This window comes from Carassius carassius, chromosome 18 (assembly GCF_963082965.1).
Source record: "Carassius carassius chromosome 18, fCarCar2.1, whole genome shotgun sequence".
Classification (NCBI taxonomy): Eukaryota; Metazoa; Chordata; class Actinopteri; order Cypriniformes; family Cyprinidae; genus Carassius; species Carassius carassius.
In genome coordinates, this window is record NC_081772.1 from 7,528,869 (window position 1) to 7,546,185 (window position 17,317).

Sequence of the window (17,317 nt, forward strand, 5' to 3'; positions counted from 1 at the left end):
TTTTTATAACTTCATTAAAGCAAAATAAGGAGTTTTCAAGTCATCTCAGGCGAGTCTGTGATCTGTTGTGATGTCTGCTGTGCTTTTGGAGATGTTTAAGTCTTAAAGGGGTCATATGATGCGATTAAAATTTTTCCTTTCTCTTTGGAGTGTCACAAGCTCTTGGTGCATAAAGAAGATCTGTAAAGTTGCAAAGACTAAAGTTTCAAATCCAAAGAGATATTTTTAAAAGGCTCGTCCACACACACCTAAAACGGCTTGTTCTAACATGCCCCCACATCTCTACATCAATATGTGGGAAGATTTGCGTAACGCTGGCCAAATGTCGCTGTGTGATTCCTTGTGGAAGCAAAACTACTTTGTTTGGCCTTCCAATAGAAGACATGACTAGAAATCAGTTGAGTTGAATTTCAACACTGTTACAGAACAGTCCAGCTCAAATATTCAGATGTGGGCTGCGCATTTTATGGAGGACAATGACTGTTTCCTGAACCAGTAGCCTACAATGCATCTGTGGCAAAAAGGCTATTTCTATAAAGTTGGGCAGGTCAAACTTTGCAAGGACAGTCTGGCGATTCACAGCCTGTAAGTACATATTTTATATTTAAATAATTTGCAAATGATGATTCAAACGCGAGTTACTGAAGATATTCGGCTTATAAACGTGCCTTACACTCCCTCTGACGTGAAATAAACCAATATCCCGAGTTATTCAGTTACTCCTCACAGTACATTGATTGAACTGCTAAAAGAGAACCGATGATAGGATGTGTATGATCATAGCAGCTGGACTGAGTCTGCTTGAGGCATTCGGCCAATCACAACGCACTGGATAGCTGGCCAATCAGAGCACACATCGATTTTTTAGAATGATGAGCTTTGTAAAATCAAAGCGTTTTAGAAGGCGGGGCATAAAGGAGAAACAATAATGCACATAATATAGAAACTAATGTTTTTTTTAACCGCATAAACACATTGCATTACACCAAATACACAAAATAATGTTCTTTTTAGCAGCATCATGTGACCCCTTTAAATTGAAGTCTCACGAGGTAAGCTAGAAGAATCTAACTTGACGTTACTGGACACTTTTTCAGAATGCAGCTCAGTGGGAACCTTCAGGAGAGACAAACACATGTTCAGTTAAGATCTCATTAAGAACTGGAACCTTTTGCATTTCCCTAAAGACAGCAATAAATTGACAAAAACAATAATCTTGAACAACAGGCTACCGAAATCCAAATACAATACCATTCAAAGGTTTGGGGTTGGTGAGATTTATTAATGTTTTTGAAAGAAATCTCTAATGCTCACTGAGGCTGCATTTATTTGATCAAAATATAATAAAAACTATTATATTGGGAATTTGGAATATAATTTAAAATAACTGTTTTCTATAGTAATATATTTTAAAAGGTAATTTATTCCTGTGACGATAAAGCTGAATTTTTTAGCAGCCATTTCTCCAGTCTTCAGTGTCACACAATCCTTCAGAAAGAAATCAAATTTCTTGACATTACATTTTAATATTGCTAGGCGAAATGCCAGTTTTCCTGTACCAATGTTCACATTTTTAACAGATTATTTTGGCCCGTTTTCTCAGGCACACAGCATGACTTTTGTCCTTTTTGACTTGGATCTTGCACTAAACTGATTATAAATGCACTGAGATAATCTTCTACTTCACATTATCAAGATTTGCATGGTTGAGCCTCGTTGTGTTAGGCATATTTAGTTCACAAAAGTGATGAAAAGCAACTCTGGAAATAAAAATTAGGGTGGACTTACTGCTTGTCCTTTGTTTATATTGCTCACATTGACGTTGTGTCTTTTGAGGTCTGATTTAATCAGAGCTGTAGAAACAACACAGAAGTTTCTTAATGCTCTTCACTAACAATACTGATTAATGAGAGAAATGCATGTAAATAGGAATATGAACCTGTTAGAATGATGCCAAGGAGGATCCAAGCACACAAGAAAATGTTTCCACTGAGTGGGCTATAGTCTGCGGTAAGGTGCCCTTGGATGAGAGTAAAAATGATGCCAAACACCTAAGATTAAAGACAGCAGTGTGAGACAAAAATATGCAAGGAACAATGACTTTTCAAGAAGAATCTAAACCTGTTCGTCAACATATTGGATACATAGAGAAAAAATATTATGGTTAGAGAGTTGGACATGTAACCCCAAGGTAGCAGGTTCAAGTCTCAGTACTGGCAGGATTAGTAGGGGGGGGACAGCGCTCTCTTCCTCCCTCAATACCCATCGTGCCCTTGAGCATGGCACTGAACCCCCAATTGTTCCACGGGCGCTGGAGCAAATAGCTGTCCCATGTGTGTGTTCACGGTGTGTTCCCTACTCACTGCTGTGTGTGTGCACTTGGATTGGTTAAATACAGAGCACCAATTCTGAGTATGGGTTACCATACTTCAGCAAATGTCACAACTTTCAATTTCAATTTCAACTTTCCAGGCTGTTTGGAAATGATCAACTGACAGCTACAACAACAAACCAAGTCAGGAATGAGAAAGTCATACATACCTGTGCAAATGCATTCAGAAGTCCAGATGACGTGCCTTCCGACTCAGGGTATGTGATTTCAACACCAAATTCGAAGCCAATGGGAAGGTAACCAGTCATAAAAAAACTTTTGAAAAGAATTGTAGTTACATGAGTCATATACACCTACCTGGCAATGAAAACTATTTTAATGTGTGGAGCTAATGTACGGCGTGCCCCAACAGGATTAAGTGAACCAAACAACAATGGAGAAGCAAAACCTGACCAGTGACCACTTCTGTTGAAGAATGTCTTAAAACCCATGCTTTTGATCAACACAAAATAAATACATATGCATAAATAAAAGTTTGTGTGCATTTGTATATACTTGATAAACAGAACATTCAAAAGAATGAAATTTATTTGAAATAGATTGTTTTAAATGTATTTGTTTTTTGTATTTCAAAATATAAGTTTTGTAACTTTATAACATTATAAATGTCTTTACTGTCACTGAATTGATTAAATTAATGCATCCTTGCTGAATAAAAGTATTTATTTCATTAAAAAACTGTAATGTGTATGTAATTTATTTATATATTTTTTATGTAATTTATATATATTACTTTACATATATTCAGAAAATCAGAAAAATGTGTGTTTGTGTGAGTATATATATTTACCCTAGGGCACCAGCAGTAAAAAAGATAACAAGCAGATTGTTCAAGTTCAGCGTGAATGTGAACACCACCATTCCAACGAAGGATAGGATGTAGACGATCAGTGTAGTCAATCTAAATGATAAAAGGAAAAATGCTAAACTTTCACAAGCTGCTTTTCCCAGATCTGATCAATAATAAACAGTAAATGGATCAAATTAAGTGATAAGGGTTAATCAAGAGTATTAAAATTGAGTAAAGGTTTGGTCACATTTATCGTTGTTCTTTCAATAAGAATCCAAAGAATCTGGAACTTCACATGAGGATGGACACTTCACAAAGAGTTCTAGCTGGTCACGCAAATCCACCAGTTTGACCAACAGAAAGCTGCTTGGTTTGAAAGTGTTTAGTAATAAAATAAATATACTCAACCTCATTAGCAGCTAATAATCAAAATCCAACACTAACATGACTGCCGGAGTTAAATACTTTTAAGCCATTTCAATTAAATTAAAATCAAAATATTTGGGGGATAATAATATATACGGTTTGGCAGATATACATACTTATAGGTTTTAGTACGATCCAACCAGATTCCACACAGTATGGAGCCAAACATTCCAGCCACCACCAAAGTTAAGCCGATTCTCCCTGTGTTTAGCTCCTCACCCTAAAGAAAGAGTTTATTAGCATTTCAGTCATATTTAAACATGCTAGTAATGCTGTCCTCAAGTGAGCTTTGATTTCAGGATTTTGGGATTAAAAGCTCACAAAAGCAAGTTCAAAGAAAGTCAAGAAAACCCTTAGTGATCATTTGTTTATAATTACAACTAAGGGTATTCATGTAAGGGATTTGTTGCAACCAAGCCCAGAATGTTTTCTGAGCTTGCTCTACAACATTTTTGATTAACGTTCATTCTTTTGTCAGGGACACCTCTTTCAAATGGATCTCACAACAAGATAAGGAATTGTTATGCACGGTAAGAAATATCACATGGTGTGTGATCACTAAACTTAAGCCTTGTGGGAAAGACTGCAGAAAATTCGACACATCAAACTTGAGAATGTACAGAGTGCTTTTCTTTTCATTCGGACTCTGTTGTGAGTAGCAGGCATGCATGAAAAGCGGCTAATGAACTGCAAGAGTCTGGACAATAAATCGCTGACCAGCCGTCCATTCCCTGCAAACATTACCCAAGTGCACCCGAGACAATGCAGAAAGACTCCTACACACATCCACATGGCATTTTCATGCTGAGTTTATCAAAAGTCACTTACCAGATAATAAGCCATCATCATTTGATTGAGAAGTGTAGATACAGAGTAAAATGATCCAGTCATGATTCCTGAAAAAAATATCAAATATTTAATAAATTATGTTGAAAAAAAGATTTGACAATGTTTGCTGAAGTGCAGACATTTCTCCATAATAAATTTGAAATTGTAGCATTAGAGCTGGGTTTATACTGTATTATCACTGTTAATAAGTTAAAGTTAATAACTCAAACAAAATAATAATCTCATAATGAATGGTGTATGGTGTGTGAAAGCACAGGAACATATTAAGATGGGATTAAAGTAACAGTTAACCCAAAAATTTAAATGATCACTCATTCAGTTTGTAATTATTGCCACAAGCTAATGCAAATAATTACTTTAGTTGTCCAAAAACACTTTTGATTTTAATTTTACACTAATTTTAACAACGACATATGTTTGAGTAAAAAAAGACCAAATTTTAATTTTGTATTAAATAATTGTGTTTCTGACCATAGCTGATGAGGAGCAGAACAAAGGGCTTGTTCTTGAAGAGGTTGATGATTGATTTCTTGTATGAATAGTCTTCAGCTGGACCGGTGGAGAGAACAGCTTGTGCTTTGCTGGGTGGGAGTGGAGGTCTGTCCTTGATGACTGAGAAAACGAATGAGAGAGACATACATGAACTTCTAATTCTAATAATCGAACTACTGAACATGTCTACTGCTGCTATGAGGATTTACATACTTGTATTCATTTTGATACTCTTTAAAATATTAATCAATGTTGCATACAACTATCTTGCTTGTGTTTATAAAACAGCTCTTTTCTATATTCTGATGACAGATTACATCTTTATATGCAAATATCATGTGCAAGGTGTTTGTTACAACTTGTTTGTGTATTGTGAACTATAATGGCATAAAAGCATGCACAAGATTGAATGATTTGTTTAGACCATGCATTAATGCATGCATCAGATGCAGTAAAATCTTAATGTCCTTCCTCTTTCTTTCAAATGCTGAAAAAAAGTTGTAACCATGTGAAATGTAAATACTAGTTATTACCAAATATTGTTAGAAGGAATAACAGAGTTGATACTCCAGCTGTTCCATAGAACATTATGCTGATGTTGTGGCCCATGAGGTCTTTGTCACCAGCTGTGTTGGGAACCAGTACAGGTGGGAGCAGGAAACCTATGGCTACACCAAGCTGAAGGGAAATAAGACCATATTACACAAAGTCTCATGAACATATCAGTATATAAAATAATAAAACAATAGACCCTTTAAGAATAATAAATGCACACTTTTAAATATTTCAAACCATGCTTTAAGTTATAGTGTTCATATTACTGTGTATTAAAATGCTTAGCACCCTTACAAAAATGTACCATGGTCACCATAGTTCCCTCCAAAATATTAACATACAACAGAAGTCAATGGAAACCAAAACTGGTTTGGAATGGCAATTTGCATTTTTGGGTGAGCTATATCTTTAAAATAATCATAAAATAATAATGTTATTTTATAAGAGATAACTGCTAATAGACTTCTTTATCTCTTATAGTAATACAATTATTTTGTAATGCTACATATTAATGATAGATTATCTTGGCTGTCCCATAAAATTATTTTATATTAAAATAATACTATTTTTATCATCAAATAAAATTGATGATAGAATATCTTGTTATAAAATAATAATAAATGATAATAAAACAGTTGACTAGACTATCAACTTGAACCAGCTGAATTCTCAAAAGATCTGTTTAGAGCAAAAGACCTGTTTGAATCCATCTGGATTTTCAAGATTTTATTTTAGTGGAAACTATGATATTTTTATGAAATCATGGCGAAAGCATGGTGTATTTTTATTTTTTGAATGGGAATTGCTATATAACAAAATAACGTTAAATTATTTAATAATGCTGACCTGACTTCAGCTATACGGAATTTTAAATACAAAAGGCAAGTGACATTCGTAATATGTCAAACGTAAAGTAATATTTAACCAAATTATACGCTAATGGCATGTCATTTACAGGTCACACCTGGTTGCCCAACACCGCTGTGGCACAGGCCGTGGAAACTTCTCTCGGGCCGAACCAAACCGAGGCGATTCTGGAGGGGAGACCGAGGATGAACACCTGAGCCACAGAGCATATGACCTGCGCGGTCATGGTGACCCAGAAAAGGCCGGGCCCCACACTGGCGCACTTTACCCACGCGCCCAGGGCATTCAGACCGGCCCCCAACAACGCAGTCATCCTCAGACCCCTCTTATCCAACAGCCACGTCGCGGGGAAGATTAAAGGTACATACGCGACCATATAGACAATAGAGAGCCAGTCAATATCGCTGCTTGATACGTTATAATAGTCCATGAAGATGTTGGTGATGATGCTGTACTGGATCCACTGAAAGGCGTTGACGAGCGAATAAAGGCTGAACACCGCGATAACGGCAAACCGCGTCCAGTAGAGCTTCGTCTCCAGCGTTTCGTTCTTCTGTTCACCGGGCAACATCTCATCTTTTTCGTCCGGAGGTGGAAGCTCCAGTTCCAGCACCTGTGGATCCAGCGTTATGTGGACCGATCCATTGGTAAGCTCCTTGTAGGCGCTGTCCTCGTTTCTAATTTCTTCAGGTGTCCTGTCAGGCAGAACATGCTGCTCTTGAAGTAACTCACCTGCCACCATTTCGACTAAATTAACACCCTGCACTTAGACATATAAGATTATAGTTCAAATTGGACTAGATGTGTAGGCTAATTCTCTTCCGGTTGCGGTAAGCGTATGATACAAAGAGATGATGGTGATGATCCAGTGGCTAATAACGCAAATAAGACACTGTAACTGCAATTTATCCGTTTGAATTAAGGCCACCTTCCCGATCACTACCGGATTCAGCAGCATGTGAGTGATGATGGCGTGATGTGCACATACTCCTCGGATTTGCTTATTCCGCTCTACGTCGACCTCTACTGTAAGCAGATTTATAGGCTTGGCAAGGACCAATGATGGGGCGGGGCAAGTGTGGGTGACTTTGTTTCTTCAGTAGAACACAAACAAGATTTTTAGCTCAAACCATTGCAGTCTATCAGTCTTATGAAACATACAATAAAAAAAATAGACTGCAACAGTTTGAGCCAAAAATCTTGGTTTGTGTTTTACTGAAGAAACAAAGTCACCTACATTTTGGATGCCCTGGGGGTAAGCAGATAAACAAAATGTTTTAATTTTTGTGTGAACTATCCCTTTAATTATCATCATAAAGTCATAAATAGTTGTAAGTAATACAGACAATATGCAATAAAAAAACATATATTAAAGAATGACCCTGTTCCACATCGGATGCCATTTACTGCAAATGTTAGCACATTCTGTACTTATGAATGAACTGAAAATTATATTTAAACTTGTATATGGAAGTTTAACATACATTTTGTTTTCATTAATATAATGATGCTGTATTTTAAATGCAGAGAGCAAAATTAATCAGACAGATTCCACTGGAATGAATTTGCCTCGAGACAGATTCTCCAGCCTCGGGAACTTACAAACATGTAAGTCCAAACCTGTTATAATATTATAATATAAGAAAATAACATGTAAGATTTCCTGTATGACTGAGATGTTTTGAAGCTCACTTTCTGTGTTTTTCTTCGTAAATGACCTGGGAAACATAATGGTCTGCTGTGAACACACTGCAAAGGTTAAATGAGAATCCTTATCCAACCTGCTCGTTTTTTGCTGACAGCAGGCAGAGAGGAGAAGTAGAATCAAGCTTGAACCCCATCCATAGCAACCGATGGCTGCCCAGCTAAATTTTGCAATAATACTGGTCGTATCCCTAAAGACATAAAAGAGGAATTATGCAAGAAATTCAGCTGTGACTGCAAAGGTCACTCAGGCACTTCTGTGATTTGCTAGCTCTTGTCTAGTTCTTTCATTGTGGCTATGGCAATCTTGGCTGCTGACGCGGGAATGTACACTCCTTCAAGATAAAATAATAGACTGAGTTATGAGCTTTAAAGAAACTACAAAAAGAACAGTTAGTTCAGTGTACAATATATTCTGATATGCAAAGTAATTTGCAAACCATGTAACCATTTCTGAGCTGCTTGTATGATTTCTTGTAACTTTCTAGAAAAAAGTAAGAACTCACACTGGCAAATTAAGATCTTTAGATATTTCAAGTTGTTTTATAAATACTTTTATCTTGATTTTTATCTTTTTTGATTTTTCTCACTTCGTTTAATTCATTTCTCATTCCTTAAAATTATTTCTATACTTGTGTTGGGTCATTTCATTTTACATAATATTTATATAATATTATAAAAATCCCCAGCAGTGTCTGTTGAAAATTGTCCAAAAAAGATAATTTTTAACCTACTTTACCTCCCTGACTGCAACCATATCATCTGTGTATTTCGGGAATAAAGGAAGGAATGGCTCCAGGGTCCAGTTAATCCCAAAACTAATATAAAGCATGGTAAACCTTTTAATGTAAATCTTTCCATGTCATGTTATTTTATATTCACCTGAATCTTGACACTATGCAAGTCTTGCCCTGATCCTTGAAGGGGATGAATGTCAAAACAAGAGAACACAAATCCATGCTAGCTATATCTAAAACATTCAATATTAGTAAAGCTGCATGTGTCCATTGCTGTGTAAGCATATGTGGTGTGTGTGCAACTGGAATACTGTTATTTTAAACGCAGCAAGCTTTCTCATCCAAAGATTTTGTTGACACATGAGAGGTTGTGTTTAACTTACATTTTTGACAGCTGAATAACTTTCTCAAACTGGATCCCTCAGTAACTGCCACAAGAGCTTTCACTCCAGCCTAAAATTGCATTCATGAAACAGAAGAGGTCATCATTGCAACCTCTGAGTGAGTCAACTTTTATTGTTTATCGGATTATTTTTTTAGGCTTGACAAAAGCTTACCTTTCTAGCCCTCAGAAGTACATCATCTATGTCCTAGTGAAAACCATGAAAATAATTGAATGTACATACTACTGTAGGTCATGTAACAATTCACTGTGATTTCTGTTTGGTGTGGCAGTACACCCTGTCTGCATATTGTTTACATAAACACAATGTTATAACATAGCCTGTACAACAGCTTACATAAAACACTATATAAAAGCATTTTGCATTCGTGGCTTTAAGATTATTGATTTTCGCAATTTAATTGAATGTATGGTTTTTTTAACATAACGTTACCTGTGTAAACTCTTAAACTCTCAGTTAGTAAATCATCTTGCCGTGATGTTAGTGTATAAAAAAATATTTTGAGCACGTTTCTGTGTAAATAAGTAAACAAAACGTGTTATTAACATATACTGTATGGTTATTACACATTATAAAACGTTGTTCTCATGATCTCTACAGCATTTTCTCTAGCTCTCTTAACGGTTGCCTGGAAGGCGGAACGTTTCGTCCGCTAAAGTGTTTCTCTCAGGGTTTGTTTCGTTGTAACACATTCTGCTTCCGTTTCCAGGATTTGTTTTGAAAAATAAGCGGCAGTCATGGAGGAAGATCGTGAGAGCGAGGCAGATTGTAGAGTAAATGTCAAGTCGAAAAAACATGTTCGTGGACAGCTTGAGAAGTATACAGACTTATTTAAAAAGTTTCTCGATGGCCAGTACCACATTTCTGAGGAAGACAAAGGCAAATTGCTGCAAGAAATGGTTGTGGTAAGTCTCGTAAAATAAAATAGATGTCCGTTCAATTATTTCTTGTCTAACGTTATATCAAGTGCATCTTGGTTTTAAAATCGAAACATCTGTTTTGCCTTTGGTATTCAATTATGGGAGTTGTAACATTGACTTCATTTTCTAAATGTGTTTAGATAGACACAAAACTCACTTAACTTTACTCAAATGTGTTTTTCATCATCTTTGTTATTGTTGTCGTTTCTGCTGTTGTTGCTGTGTATATTTTTTCTCCCATTCATCTTATTTGTCTCTTCTCTTTTAGAACTTTGAATTCACAGTGCAAGAAAATCTAGTTATTGGTGGCTTGTCCTGGGATGAGGCATCAGAGGATTATTGTGAAGGTAAGTTACTGTTACAGTTTCAGAGAACTCATAATACTTTTTGCAAACCCAAATCATAACATTATTAACCATTACTTTGTGTATTTAGACTATGAGAGCACAATTAATGACATTATGGATGAGAAAATAGTTGAGACTGCCTGCAAACGCAACTCTTACCCAAAACAAATACGCAACCAGGTTGTGCGGTCATTAAGAGCAGAGAGGAAACTTCTGGTGAGACATGTTTTTTTGTTTTCTTTTTATATATATAAAACAGCATTTATTCAGAATAAAAATTGTTTCTAACAATATAAATCTTCTTAACAAAATCAGTATAAATCTTGACTCCTTATAAATCACTTCTTAACAATATATACACTACCGGTCAAAAGTTTGGGATCTGTAAGAATTTTTTTTTTACAGAAGTCTCTTATGCTCATCAAAACTGGATTTATTTGGTCAAAAATTGTGACTCCTTATAAATCACTTCTTAACAATATATACACTACCGGTCAAAAGTTTGGGATCTGTAAGAATTTTTTTTTTACAGAAGTCTCTTATGCTCATCAAAACTGGATTTATTTGGTCAAAAATTGTGACTCCTTATAAATCACTTCTTAACTATTTAAAACAACCTTGCTGAATAAAAGAAAGAATAAAAATGAGCTGACCCCCATTCTTTTGAACTGTTGTGTACATTGTTAGAAAGATTTCTATTTTGTTTTTATAAATGCTCTTCTTGCAACTTTTTATTCATCAAAGAATCCTGAAAAATTGTATCACGGGTTCCAAAAAAAAAATATTAAGCAGCACAACAGTTTCCAGCACTAATAATAAATCAGCATATTAGAATGATTTCTGAAGGATCATGTGACATTGAAGACTGGAGTAATGATGCTGACAAATGTAGCTTTGCATCACAGGAATAAATTAGAAAAACTTTATTTTACATCGTAATGATATTTCACAATATTTAAAATTTTCCTGTATTTTTTATCCAATAAATGCAGACTTGATGAGCATAAGAAACTCCTGTAAAAAAAAAAAAAAAAAAAACCCATTACAAATCATTCTGATCCCAAAACTTAAACCCATATATTTATATATTTCACAGTCAAATGTATTAGTCTTTAAAGGAAGTTATTTGTATTTATTTATATTTGGGACTATTTGAGGTAACCACATGTTCCACCACTGGCCACTAGATGTCATAATATCATTCTTTTACAATTGTAAAATCTTAGGTGTTCCACCTCTGGCCACTAGAAGTCGTAATATACTGTATTTGAAAATAAACTAATGTGCTTCTGTAACTCATACCGTATACTTTGGTGTTTTTTGAGAGAACAGGTCTGTTTGATTTTTTTAGAAGACCTAAATATAGCTGTGTGAATTTAGCTCATGTTTTTACTGTTAATCCATTATTTTAGGGTTTGTATGAACAGGCAGTGAAGCCACAAGACCTAAAGCCAGATCCAGCTCAAGGTGTGTGCACCTTTGTTTTGTTTTTAGTAAAAGTGCATAATTTGTATATGTGCTTTATGCAGTATTAGTTACTAGCTGTTAAACATTGTTTTCACAGAGTTTGTCATCAGAAATGTATCAGCTTCTGCACCTGCAGTGTTCAAACAAGCCAGTACGGTTATGAAGGTACAAATGTATTATAATTACCATGTTTGTGTGTGTGTACATATACAGCACTATGCAAAAGTCTTAGCCATTTGTATTTTTTGCGTCTGTGGCCTAATAGTTAGAGAGTTGGACCTGTAACCCGAAGGTCGCAGGTTCGAGTCTCAGTGCCGTCAGGAGTTGTAGGTGCGGGGAGTGAATGAACCCCCAATACCCATGGCTGAAGTGCCCTTGAGCAAGGCACTGACCCCTTAATTGCTCCCCAAGCGCTGGAGCAAATAGCTGCCCACTGCTCCAGGTGTGTGTGTGTTCCCTACGCTCTGCTGTGTGTGTGCACTTGGATGGGTTAAATGCAGAGCAGCAGTTCCGAGTATGGGTTACCATACTTGACAAATGTCACAACTTTCATTTTCACTTCACTTTTTGTTTTAAAAAAATATATTCTGTCTTTCTATTTATTCTAAGAATTTCTATCTTTAGCTGTTGTGTGTGTCAGTGGGAAATGTCATTTTACATTTCCAAACATTCCTTTTGCCATTAATTGTAATAATCCAATATGCACAAGGAGTCTGAGAACAGCCAGTGCTCCACACAGAGATCAAATCACCATCATCTAGTACATCTGGTATTACATAAAGAATCAGAAAAAACTGAGACAGAATAAGTCCTGAAGAACTGTAGCAATGTCTCCAAGATGCTTGAAGAAAACTATGTGCAAGTGCACCTAGTACAAAAACTGTTTAAAACAAAAAGGATGGTTGCGGCAAATATTGCTTTGATCGTATTAAATGAAGTTAATTGATAAATGAAATCTATTTATGACATTTATTTTTGAAAGCATCCTCACTTGACAACATTTTTACACCTAAAACCTTTCACAGTACTGTAACTTTGCAGATAGGTTTCTTCAGGTGTTTTGGAGATGCTGCTGTGGTTCTTCTGGATTTAGTCTGTCTCGGCTTTTTCTTCATGTAATCCCAGACATACTGGATGATGGTGAGATCACATCTCTGTGTGGCGTACTGGCTGTTGTCAGACTCCTTGTGCATATAAAAATCTCACTGGATTTTTAATACAATTAATGGCAAAAGGAATGTTAAATATAGTTTATAGTTTATAGGAAATATAAACTATATTTCCTACTGACACAAGAGCAAAAGATAACTGGCTTAAAAACTCTTTTTGTGTTGTTGATGAAAATATTAATGGCCTAAGTACTATGTGTGTGTGTGTGTGTGTGTGTGTATGTATGTATATATATATATATATATATATATATATATATATATATATATATATATATATATATATATATATATATATATATATAATGTGTATATATGTTAACATGCTCCATTTTCCTTCATTCTGTTCAGTCTCTGAAAAGTCTGAAGCAGGCAGCTGAGGGCTTGCGTCAAGTACTTTACATGCAGCCTTCAGCGGAGTCGATGGAAATCTACAGAGAAGTTTTAGTAGGAGACGTCTGTCCAGATCTTTACTACAGACTTCCCTCCACCATCAAAAGAGCTGTGTCTGATTCAGAATACAGTGCAGACTATGTACCTGTTTCAGAAATCATCCAAAATACTGATGTAAATTAATGTGCATCTGTATATGTGTGTGTATCATTTTGTGTAGCTATGGAGAAGGGCAGTAAAGGAGTGTTGTATTGACACCCGTTATTAAAGAAGTGTTTTGTATGCTGATTCTTACCCATTTAATGTAAATGAATATTCAAGAAATACTTTGTGCATATAGTTTCTCACCACTTTCTTTTTGCATTTCAATAAATTAGGTTTTTAGAGAAGTATTGTGCTGATGTGGTCCAGGTTCATACCACCAGGTGTTATTGGTCTACCAGTGTTGGTTTCCAAATTAATTGGCAGTTTTAGCATCCTAAGTGAACAAAGATGTAAAGCTGCCAATGTTCTTACATAACTATTATTTTATTTTTATGTCTTCTCTATAAAGTTGCAGGAATATATAACTTTGAGCAAAAGGCTAGTAATGGCTAATTGAACTATTCAATTGTCAGTCATGTAACGTTATCTTTTGTTATGCATTAGGATAGTAGTAGCGATTTTGTATGTAACTTATTTTGCCTGCAATTGATTTTACTCTTTAAGAAATTCATATTGCCTGACGGAATGTTTAAAATCATTTATTTTGTTTGTTTTGTTTTTTGAATAGCTTTTAGAAATCACCTGTTCAAAATGGAAAAGACAGTCATTTCGTGGAATGACCAAAAAGTGTTAAAAATACGAAAACATGCACACCGTCAGAAGTTGGAGTTCTCGAGAGCACCACGTGACTTCAAAGAACATCAGCCGAAGGCATTTGCAAGAAATCACTTATGTTACTGAGGGATGTTGACAGACAGTTTAAACATGTCTAACTATGCGCTAATTAAAACGACATAATAGTTCGCTGTAATTTTCCATACAATTTCGTGAACGGAAGTCTTTATTGCGCTCGTGCTCTTCTGCACCTGTCATGTCACTTTTCAATGCGAAAAGTAACTTTACTCGAAATGATGCTTCAGCTTTACGGTTGTTACGAAAGAGTGAGGTATGTTACTTATTTATTCTTGTTTCCTTTTCTTTACATAATTACAAAATAATTTATAACCTAAAATAAAAATGTGGCTAATTTACAAATAACTGCTTTCCACCGAACACATGCATTCTCATCTTTTTGATCTGTGCCACCAAAAATGATTTTATGGGGAACTGTTTGTGAATTGTTCTGTTATAATGATATAAAACTGAACATTATTGTAAAATATTCAGGAAACAACACATCATAACAACCATAACATATGACTGTGATTCAGAGCTCTGATGATGATGAGAAAAGGTTGAAAAGAAGAGAAAAGAACCGAGGTGCTGCACAGAGGAGCCGCAAAAAACAAACCCAGAGAGCTGATGAGTTGCATGAGGTTTGCAAGCTGCAAATTATATAAAATATAAAAGATGTTAATTTCTGCATTTGTTCTTCCTAGTAAAATTTGCAGATGTAATGTGTATTTTTCCCATGCACATTTATGTTGATAATTGTGGACAGACATGGGAAAATACATCAAATTCACATTGATGTATCCGATTGATATGGTTTTTTGACATGCTGAAATTTTCTGTAACCAGGCGTATGAATGTCTGGAACAGGAGAACAGTCTGCTGAGGAAGGAAGTCCAGATTTTGATTGAGGAACAGCAACGTTTGACAAATGCCCTCAAAGCCCATGAGCCTTTGTGTCCTGTCTTGAACTGTGGTATGACCTCAACATCAAGGTCCATAGGCACGGTGTCACCTGAGTTTATGTCTAGATAGTGACACTCACATCTGATGATCAAGATGTCTGAATTTCCATTTAGCATAAATTAACTATACATGTAATCATGCAAGGGATTTATGCATACTAGCATTTTTATTCTAAAGTATTACATTGTGTGTTCAATATGCAGTGTTTTCTTTGCAGTGTGTGTTCATACAAGTGAATAATGTAGTCCTGCCTGAAACTGCAATGTAACAAGTTATGTTCAGAATACAGAATCTAGCCACATGTTAGTTTTCCCAGGGTCATGCCTCACGTGAATACACCCATTTTGGTATTTACTTTGATAAAGTCAATAACCGCTAACTAAACCATCTGTCGTACCACAGTTAGTTTGCTGTGAATGAATGACATGTGAGAATGCACTTCTGCTTTATGAGAGCCAATCCAACCAAAAAGTTAATTTCAAAACTCTGTGACAGCAGGTTTATGTCTGCATATTATTAATTACTATTCAAAATAACCATAACGGTTTAATTTACATGTCAGTGTTACTTTTCTGTCTTGCTTGATCGTGTTTTACTTTTGGAGTGTATTGTAACTATTAAAAAAATAAACAATTATTTTAATAAAAACCTCATAATTCCATTTTTATACACTCTGTGATGCGGATTGAAATCCAGTAATTACTGAAATTGAAATAGTCATACAATTTCTATTAAAATGAGGTCACCAAATCAGAAAAATTACCCGGATACGATTTTTCACTCATTTGTGTTGAAACCATATCTGGGGGTGTTTGTGGTAAGCTGGTGGTCATATTTGTTACTTGAATGCATCACTTCCTCAAACCTCTGATGACTTACCTTCCTAACCAGTGCAGGGTACACACTTCTACATTTCTCTTCCAGTTTTCTCTTCTCTTCTGAAAAGTCCTAGAGCTCCACATGAATCTGTTGACTTTCATTTTAAAACTTTAAAGCCAAAAAGCATTGCTAGAGAAACATCATAAAACGGCTAGTTTTAGCATATTTATATAAATGTTTATTCTAGCACAAATGCAATTGTTCAGAATGGGTTGAGTGTAAAGAACATAGTTTCTACAGAAAATACAATTCCCTTATTTAGGGCATGGCAAAATATATGTAGCACACCAGTTTTAAATGCAGTTTTGTATTTCATAGCAATTTCAACAATGCATAGCTTTATAATAGTACACACAAGTCTTCTGGTATGGTGCGGGAGAACCTGTAAATGCAAATGGAAATGAATATACTGTAGAGAGAGAGAGAGAGAGAGAAATTATTATTATTTGATATTATTACAACAGAAGTATATATCAGGTACATATCATGATTATATAAACATAACGTGTTGAGAACCAGTGTTTTATAGTCATATATACAGGTGCATCTTAATAAATTAGAATGTCGTGGAAAAGTTCATTTATTTCAGTAATTCAACTCAAATTGTGAAACTCGTGTATTAAATAAATTCAATGCACACAGACTGAAGTAGTTAAAGTCTTTGGTTCTTTTAATTGTGATGATTTTGGCTCACATTTAACAAAAACCCACCAATTCTCAACAAATTCGAATACTTCATAAGACCAATAAAAAACATTTTTAGTGAATTGTTGGCCTTCTGGAAAGAATGTTCATTTACTGTACATGTACCCAATACTTGGTAGGGGCTCCTTTTGCTTTAATTTCTGCTTCAATTCAGCGTGGCATGGAGGTGATCTGTTTGTGGCACTGCTTAGGTGGTGTGGAAGCCCAGGTTTCTTTGACAGTGGCCTTAAGCTCATCTGCATTTTTTGGTCTCTCGTTTCTCATTTTCCTCTTGACAATACCCCATATATTCTCTCTGGGGTCCAGGTCTGGTGAGTTTGCTGGCCATAGTACACCAACACCATTGTCATTTAACCAACTTTTGGTGCTTTTGGCAGTG

The 17,317-nt window shown here is 35.4% G+C and overlaps 3 protein-coding genes across 4 annotated transcripts; 2 read left to right on the forward strand and 1 right to left on the reverse strand.

Annotated features, from left to right (window-relative positions):
• Positions 1-942: 942 nt before the first annotated feature.
• LOC132092246 (heme transporter FLVCR1-like) lies at positions 943-7,372 on the reverse strand. Its single transcript, XM_059498409.1, has 10 exons — positions 6,469-7,372; positions 5,483-5,627; positions 4,929-5,069; positions 4,437-4,504; positions 3,725-3,828; positions 3,183-3,293; positions 2,542-2,647; positions 1,940-2,051; positions 1,789-1,853; positions 943-1,116 (listed from the first exon to the last, which is right to left on the reverse strand). The coding sequence occupies exons 1-10, from the start codon at positions 7,111-7,113 to the stop codon at positions 1,033-1,035; spliced, it is 1,581 nt and encodes a 526-aa protein (XP_059354392.1). The 5' UTR covers positions 7,114-7,372; the 3' UTR covers positions 943-1,032.
• LOC132092247 (kinetochore-associated protein NSL1 homolog) lies at positions 6,896-13,847 on the forward strand. Of its 2 annotated transcripts, XM_059498411.1 has the most exons (7): positions 6,896-7,018; positions 9,926-10,121; positions 10,405-10,483; positions 10,572-10,699; positions 11,896-11,950; positions 12,048-12,115; positions 13,471-13,847. In XM_059498411.1, the coding sequence occupies exons 2-7, from the start codon at positions 9,954-9,956 to the stop codon at positions 13,693-13,695; spliced, it is 723 nt and encodes a 240-aa protein (XP_059354394.1). In that variant the 5' UTR covers positions 6,896-7,018; positions 9,926-9,953; the 3' UTR covers positions 13,696-13,847. The 2 variants fall into 2 exon arrangements, with proteins under 2 accessions (XP_059354394.1, XP_059354393.1); XM_059498410.1 differs by lacking the exon at positions 6,896-7,018 and having other exon boundaries at positions 9,839-10,121.
• Positions 13,848-14,028: 181 nt separating this feature from the next.
• On the forward strand, positions 14,029-15,976 carry LOC132092248 (basic leucine zipper transcriptional factor ATF-like 3). The gene is made up of 3 exons (XM_059498412.1): positions 14,029-14,662; positions 14,928-15,032; positions 15,238-15,976. Exons 1-3 carry the CDS (start codon positions 14,588-14,590, stop codon positions 15,421-15,423), a joined length of 366 nt encoding a protein of 121 aa, XP_059354395.1. The 5' UTR covers positions 14,029-14,587; the 3' UTR covers positions 15,424-15,976.
• The last annotated feature ends 1,341 nt before the right edge of the window (positions 15,977-17,317 follow it).